The 8,304-nt window shown below is 47.5% G+C and overlaps 1 protein-coding gene across 1 annotated transcript; it reads right to left on the bottom strand.

Moving 5' to 3' along the window:
- Window positions 1–1,738: 1,738 nt before the first annotated feature.
- On the bottom strand, window positions 1,739–7,843 carry LOC122929608 (zinc transporter ZIP1-like). Its single transcript, XM_044283245.1, has 3 exons — window positions 7,571–7,843; window positions 5,306–5,436; window positions 1,739–3,614 (listed from the first exon to the last, which is right to left on the bottom strand). Exons 1-3 carry the CDS (start codon window positions 7,677–7,679, stop codon window positions 2,934–2,936), a joined length of 921 nt encoding a protein of 306 aa, XP_044139180.1. The 5' UTR covers window positions 7,680–7,843; the 3' UTR covers window positions 1,739–2,933.
- Window positions 7,844–8,304: the final 461 nt, after the last annotated feature.

The following is an 8,304-nucleotide window of genomic DNA, read 5'->3' on the forward strand; positions in this document are numbered from 1 at the left end:
GGTTCCTGGATTGTTGGTCCGCTTAAGATATTGTTATTTGATGGGAAGTTGCTGATGTTGTTCTTGCGGCGTCTTCCTAGCTCACCTTTCAGCAGCCGTGCGGCTCCGGCCGGAAGCACGCGCAGCGCGAGGGAGCTTGTGTGTGTGTTGCCCGGGAGACCGATGATGGTGACGTCACCCTGACGAAGGAGCCCGATAGGCTCCGAAACGCGTAGGTTAACTTTTGTCCTACAGAGGCCCTCGTACTTTGCTTGGTGACGTCACCATCATCGGTCTCCCGGGCAACACACACACAAGCTCCCTCGCGCTGCGCGTGCTTCCGGCCGGAGCCGCACGGCTGCTGAAAGGTGAGCTAGGAAGACGCCGCAAGAACAACATCAGCAACTTCCCATCAAATAACAATATCTTAAGCGGACCAACAATCCAGGAACCACTGTGGATCAGAAGATAAGGTAAACCAAGGAATTACTAATATTACTACTGTCAATAATTTTGACATTCTCGAGACTAACTCCGACATTACCTTCTCTCAATGCCGTAAAAACCTCTGTGCACCAGTCGCTCTATGCTACAAAGCGCAGATCAACAGAATAAGTATTCACTCAAGAGGATTAATTGTTTTGACTGTGTTATCCAGCGCTCTCTGGCCACTCATTGCCCACGGGTGATTTAATACTAACGTTTACATTTACCTGAGGAGAACAATAGCTCCTTATCGGCCAGTCAGCAGCAGGATCTGCTTTATCAGGCAGATCTACACAGCCTCAACAACAGGAGCGCAGGGGGGGCTCTATATAATTCTAAAATAAAATATAAAAAAAAGTTCAAAATGCCACAAGGCGGCCCACTGAGATTTATTGCCCAAGGGTCCACATGAACCTGAAGCTGGCGATGGTCATACTGTATGAAGGGGCACTGGGGTTCATTATACTTTATGGGGGTCACTGGGAGTCATTATACTGAATGAGGGCTCTAGGGGTCATTATACTGTGTAAGGGGCCCTCACACGGTATAATGACCCCACCCAGTGGCCCCCTTTCACAGTATTTTAACCCTGGCGCCGTCACAGTGTAATGACCCTCCCAGTGGCCCCCCTTACATACCCATCCTTGCTGGAACGCAGGGAAGCCGGCGGTCCTTTCATTCACTAACCGCAGCTCATCTCCCTGCGCACCTTCTCTCCTCCTGCCCAGCACAGCAGTGATACACGTCATGACGTCACTGCTGGGCCGGGCCTGGAGGACAGAAGGAGTTCAGGTGCAGTTAGTGAATGAAAGGACCACCCACTCCCCAGCACCCAGAGCTTCCATCTGTATTGATGGAGGCGCTTATAGCAGCCGGCCTGGCACCCCCCTAAGAGCTGGACCGCTCCCCTTGGCACGCCACTGCACAGTGGGCCCCGGCACTTGCCCAGGTATGCCGGCCCTGATATGGGGAATGCAAGTAGTTACAAAAACTGACATGTCAGGAGAGGCGACAGGTCCTCTTTAAGGGATTAAAGAAGTGTTTCAGTATTTCCCTACTCAAACCCAACAAGTTATATCTATGTGCCTCAATATCGTGCTGGTATCAAGAATCGCCTTTACCCACCAACGTGTTTAGCTATAACTATGGTGGCAACAGGGAGTTTCACATTTTTTTTGCTGTTTTGCATCTGGAACTAACATTTTCCACCTTGAACAATGCCAGAAATACACTGTATAGTATATGGCATTACAACGCAATCAGAAAAACAGACTAAGTCAGCACAATAGGAAGGCTCTTTAATAACAGTTTATTATTGGTTTTTAGCAACTGTCCTCTCAAAGTGCAAGTTAAGGCACTGGGTTCAGAAAAGATCTGTTCCAGGAAATTACACTGATAGTCTGTCTGGATTAAAGGGGGTTATGTGACTTTTTGTCTGATCAGTGGGGATCAGACACCTGGGACCCTCCCCCCAATTAGCTGTTAGAGAAATCCCTGGTGCGCCTATGAATGCCGTGGCCTTCTCACTGCTTACCCTAGGCAAGTGATGCCACGACCATCGGTCACATGCGCTGCGTACCCTAGGGCAGTGAGCGCCGCAGTTTTCTCGCTGCTTACCCTAGGCCAGCGACGTCATGACCATTGGTCACGTGCGCTGCATATCGTAGCTGGGGCTCTCTCAAACAGCTGATCGGCAGGGGTCCCCACCAATCAGATGCGGGTCATCAGTTACAAAAATAAAAATAGTAATAGTCGAATAAGCCCTTTAAACTAGATACCACAGTGAAACCTCTTTGAGACTACCACCTAAAATGGCACTGGAGAGTGGTCTTCTAGGGTGGTGGTATTCTCAAAGAAGAGTCAGCATGCATAGTACATGGTGGAACTGAAAAACTGTCAGCGGAAATCCAGTCTGGATAAGGGGATGGTCTTCTCAAAGTGTTTCAGTGACGTTTCCCTGTATTTGGCTGGATATCCACTTACGTCATCACAACATGGCAATGCCACAGCCTCCTCTTTTGGCTAATATGGAGGACTCAGGGGTTGAACGTTCACCAATAACACACTGATGCCCTATTCTAAGGACAGGCTATCAGTGTTATTTCCCAGAAAACCCCCCTTAAATTATAAAACAAACAACTACTTATTGTCTTCCTCCGATTGGATAAAAATAAGAGTTGGCAAGTTAAAAAAAGATGCTTTCAACAATGGAAAATTAAATGTTAATGCTAACAAAATAGAGAAATGTTCATGATTAGTTTGTTGAAGGTCCCGATATATAGAGGCTTTCACTATTCTCCCGTGGGGGTCATTTGAATAAGTAAATGGGAAGCAAAAGTCCATACTAAAGAAAACATCTCCATAATTTTCAGTGCATAAAAAGTTCAAATTTGTTCCTGTCCCTCAAGTAAACAGAGGTAGGTACAAAAATTGGCCAAAAGAAACCCAGAAGACACAGAGGCTTATTTTCACCCCAAAAATCTCAGTCCTGCCATCCCAGAGAATCCCAAAATGATGAAAATGACTTTAGGCAGGCGCCATTTGTTTGAGTTTAGTTCATGGGGTAAGATCTCCAGGAACGTGATGTAGACAAAGGTCCCAGCAGCTAAACCTTCAAGAACAGCCTGGACAAGACTGCCTCCATTGGCTTCAGTTTGCATCACCCCAATCCCTATACTTATGCCAATAGGTGACATGAGGGCAAACGTGACAATTGAAAGTACAAACCACCGGGTTTTCACGTTGCTCTGCATCAAGAGCAGCGATAGACTCACTGCAATTATACTTTTATGGATGAGAATAGCAATGGCTATTTGTAGGACCGCCGTCTGGGCGCTCTGTAGCCCAATAGCTATTCCTTCAAAGATTGAGTGCAGCGACAGCGAGAGGATGAGGATAAAACAGCGGAAGGAGGAGTGAGCGTTGAAATCCACGTGGAAGTGGCGTCCTGCGTGTTCTACATCACGATGTTGGCTATTGTGCGAGTGGCCGTGGAAATGTTCCTCAACAGCTGGAGAGCTCGGACTGCTAGACAATAAGGGGGTGTTCTCTTCCGTCATCCCATCACTGCACTGCAGAACAATGCGTTCTACAATCAAGACGAGGAGGAACCCGATACCCAGGATGAATTCCGGCAGAGGGAAATCTGTCTAAAGATGTAAAGGAAACAAAACACATCAATAACATGTTCTCTGCCTTTGGCACAATCCCTACATACTGCACAATTCTAATATTTGGAACAATAGGGAGCAGAAAACTGGAAATGTATGTCATATTGCCACGATCTGTGATAACATTAAGATGGAGGGCCAACTTTTGGCACCTGTACCAATCAGTTGCATTAATAGGCCATGCCACTTGTGCAAGTGCTCTGGCCCCTTCAGTGTTCACCTCAGTCTACCTGCATGCCAGCATATATAGTGCCATGTAGCACTGCTGCCAAGATGGCGTGCAGGTAGATAGACACACACACACACACCACATCAGCAACTCCCTGTGCAACGAGCCTGAAAATCCATGGCGAATTCTGCAGATTGTGGATTTCTCACAGAATGGCTCTATATACAGTGTGTCTGAAGACATCTGAGACCCATAGTGTCTTACTGTAAAGAACGGAAGTACCGACACATACTGCCCAGATAGAGGACAAAGGACACTCTATCTATTGTCCTACGTCTAGTGAATAAAGGCATATGAAAATGTTCATATATACAGATGCAGTGTGCACTTAGGGGGGGAATTTATTAAAACTTCCTAATTGATAATATTAACTTGACTCATCTTAGGAGGTCCAGAAACCAGAAACCGAAATCTATGTCAGCTGGGAGCGCCCGTAGATTTCTGATGTAATTAATCAATTTTGATGAATTTATCAGGCGGCTTTGGCCAGAGATCTGCAGTAACGGCCACTACACAGCGTATGGAGCCGTGGTGTTCTGGCCCTGTACTACAGCCGATCAGTGTTAGAGCTCGTTCACATGACCGTATGGCTTTTGCGGTCCATTTTTAGTTTCAGTAGTGTTTCCGGTTCCATTCCGTTTTTCCGGATGGCATATATGTATACAGTAATTACACAGAAAAAAGATTGGGCTGGGCAAAACATTTTCAATAGATGGTTCCGTATGTGTTTTGCGGACCCATTGACTTGAAGGCAATAATAGAACATGTTCTATCTTTGAACAGAACACATACGGAGTAATTCAGTTTTTTTTGCGGAACCATTGAAATGAATTGTTCCGTTTACAGAACTCAAAAAACGTTTGTGTGAACGAGCCATTTTCCGTTCTGCATAACGGAAACCAGACAGATCCGTTACGCTTGCCTTTTTAAAGGCTTCAGTCTTATGGATTCCATTATAACCATCTCATAACGGAAAACAAAACCGGAATCCATAACGGTGATGTGAACCCGCCCTTCCCTGCGAGCCTTTGACATTGCAGGGTAATTACAACTGCTCCGTCCCATTCAAGTGCAGGCCTCTGTTCAGGACCTGCAGATTCCTTTAAAAAAAAACAAGAGCAGAGCAGAAAAAACACTGCTGCATGGAGGATTTTTTTTGTCCAGCAAATGAAGCAGCATCCCGAACAGAACCAAACAGACCCCCTTTGTAGTCGAGGAGCCCCGTTTGGTGCTGCTCGGTTCAGTTACGTGCCGGATCCAGCACTTCTGTTATTTTATTTTTGTTAAGAACAAAGGGAAATACTGTCACTGGTGTGAACAAGGCTTTCACACCTATCAACCCCGAATCAGATAGATGCTGTGGTCGTGTGGTGAAATGATGAACATACCCATCACACCTCACACACAAGGAGCCATGCCCTGTAGCTAGAAGTCCACATACTATTATTTGCTGCTGCTCCATGGCCTCCTTCATGTCTCTTAGAAAGTCAGGAACAATGTCCAGCAGACAGGCGGACAGGAAGACTCCCCCGGCGATACAGCCAATGAAGCTTATCCACATCTGCTGCGTCTCTGAAAAACAAGCAGAGGTTATAGGAAAGGTGAACAGAATGATAAGAATGACCAACGCAACGGACTTCGACTGTATAACATCAATATTACAATTACTACCGCCTCTTCAAGGGGTTATCTCGCAAGGACAACCATTGTCCAGGTCTTACTGGAGCATATGGACATCACTGAGGGGTTCACTGTGAGCCAGGACAGAGTGAAGGAGCAGGGCCCTCCCAGATAGACCCAAAAAGTCTAGGCTATACATGGTCAGTCATTCGTTTCTTACGGGCATGTAAATCTGGCTGTATACCCGGGTGTCCACGAGGCACCAGACCTGTGGCAGCTGATCACCAGCTTGACCTCCGTGAGACTACCCATAATACTGGAGAAGGCCATTTCCAATAAATGCCGCCTAAAGGGCATCTGTCAGCAGATTTGTACCTATGAAACTGTCTGACCTGTTACATGTGCACTTGGCAGCTGAAGACATCTGTGTTGGTCCCATGTTCATATGTGCCTGCATTGCTTTAATATATGCAAATGAGCCTCTAGGAGCAACGGGGGCGTTGCTGTTACACCAAGAGACTCTGCTCTCTCTGCACTTTGATGGACAGTTGTGATGAGGGTGCGACAGCTGGAGAGAGCAGAGCCTCGAGCTGTAATGTGGTTTTTCAGGAGAAATCGCAGCTTGTTCTGTATTGCGCGTCTTTCACGCAGCTCTGGCTCCACAGAAGTCAATGGGTCTTGAGTGAAAAACTGAAGGTATCCGGATGCAACGTGTTCGTCATCGATGGCTGCTAGGAGACTCTTATTCTTCATGTGCGTGAAAAACCTCATACAATCTGGATGGTAAAAACGCACAGACTGAACAGAATCGCAGAAAAAAAAAAAAACTGACTGAACTTGTGTGTAAAACCATCAATTTATTCCTGAACAGATCCTGACACAATCTGCATCGCTGGTGTGAAAGACGCCCAATACAGCAGTGTCTGCACGAGGCACATACCCGTCACCTGCATCTCCACATGAAAACAGCAGGAAACCTCTCCTGCGGCAGGATCCTCCTGGACGTTGTAGGATAAAGGACCTGTCATGATGTCATCGCTACGTAACCAGCATGCGGGCGTTACTGGCCACATGATGACATCATCACAGGTCCTTTTCCCTACCAGCGTACAGCAGCGAGGGGAATAGTGGTGCATGCATCTCCCCTCTGCCCTCCTATTCTCCCCCATCAGGCTTGCTTCCTTCTCCACTTTGCCCGCCATGTTCTCTGACAGGAACAGATGTTAAACTGCTCAAAACCGCAGCCTAGTATAAATAAAATAAATAAATAAAAAATCCCAGGTAATCCCAGTATTTTATCAAATCAAACCGGGTATTAAAGAATCAAAAACGTATGGAAACTTAATTTCCTGGCACAAAAAAATCCAACACTTAGATTTCTGGTCACACCTGACTGTCATGCTAGACCACAATGCAAGTCGCTTCCAGAACTCAGCTCTGAGACAGTTTGCAATGGTAATTGCAGACAAGTCACGCGACTTTCCTGAGACAGCCATGTTACACGTGTCGCCATGTAGCCCCTGACCCCCTCATACACATTTTCAAAGAAGAAAGTTGGACAAAAGCTTCACCTAAATTTGTCTGAACCCACCGCACCTCAGCAGCAGCAGCCATCTAGGAACCAGTTCACATCTGCGGTGGAGGCTCTGTCACTTACTGAGTCCGGCACTTGTTTTTATTAACGGAAACATATAACGCTGGCGTGAAAGCGCCCTTATGTGTATGGCGCCTCCCGGCTCTCCCCACAGATAATATGGGGACTAAGGCAAGCAGAACTGTCACGCCCAGCCCAATCCCTTTGGCAGGCAAACCACCACCTCAGGTGACTGACAGCTTTTCTCCCAGAAGGAAAAAAAAATTAAAAAGATTGGGCATGTGGAAATTCATCTTGGTCAGAGCTTTCTCCCATGTTTAACCCCTGCCTATCTGCAGTGCAGCAGCGCTGCCTAGTCTGAATCCAGGCACAGGTCAGCTATACATAGTCTAGGTCACATGACATAGCCGGCAGCGACTCACGTGACTTGCAGGCGCTGTGTACTGACTATATAGATATACACAGGAGGATAGCCTAAGCGGAGGGACTCACCTCTTCCAGCCCGAAAGCATTTCATCCTGGACGGCACCAGCCCTAAGAAGAGAGTGAGCAGCAGCAGCCCGAACAGGCAGCCCAGCTTCACCTGGAGCAAGTACTCCATGCTGCCGCCCTGTTATCCTCACCACAGGAGCTCAGCGCCTAGTGTGTATGTGCAGCTATGTGTGGACGCGGCTCAGACACGTGCTGGAGAGAACCGAGCCTCTGCCACACACTGCTCGGGAGCTACATTCCCACGTGACTGGCCGGCAAATAACCTGAGCCCGCCCCTTTAGCCTTGGTCTGTGCGCGCAGTCGGGACTGTGGGCGGAGACGAGCGCTCTGAGAAGTCAAGATTGATGGCGAGTGGGAGGAGCTAGGGGAGGGGTTTGGTGTGAAATGGGAGCCTGGAGGTCAGTGGGGGAAGTGGAGCCTGAGGGGGGAGCGCTCCTGGTCATGTGCTCTGCCTAACCCATTATCAGCTCATTGTTTGGACACTGGGAGGGAGGCCTGGGAAATGCTGCTGCTGCTGTGCATGAGGAGTCCTAGTATCTGGGTGCTGTGTGCCTGTAGTGTCTGCTGGGCAGAGCCCGCTTGTGAAACATGGAGCAGGTCTGGGGATTTAAAGGGGTTGTCTCACTTCAGCAAGTTACATTTATCATGTAGAGAAAGTTAATACGAGCCACTTACTAATTTATTGTGATTGTCCATATTGTTTCCTTTACAGACCTGATTCATTTTTCCAATGG

The sequence above is a fragment of the Bufo gargarizans genome, chromosome 2 (assembly GCF_014858855.1).
Source record: "Bufo gargarizans isolate SCDJY-AF-19 chromosome 2, ASM1485885v1, whole genome shotgun sequence".
Lineage (NCBI taxonomy): Eukaryota > Metazoa > Chordata > Amphibia > Anura > Bufonidae > Bufo > Bufo gargarizans.

What these genes read in the sequence shown, in the direction of transcription:
- LOC122929608 (XM_044283245.1), bottom strand. Translation starts at nt 7,679, where the DNA reads ATGGAGTACTTGCTCCAGGTGAAGCTGGGCTGCCTGTTCGGGCTGCTG. An exon ending in ATGCTTTCGGGCTGGAAGAG is followed by an intron (nt 5,437 to 7,570) that starts GTGAGTCCCTCC and finishes CTTGTTTTTCAG; the next exon opens with AGACGCAGCAGATGTGGATA. An exon ending in TGGAGCAGCAGCAAATAATA is followed by an intron (nt 3,615 to 5,305) that starts GTATGTGGACTT and finishes TTACATCTTTAG; the next exon opens with ACAGATTTCCCTCTGCCGGA.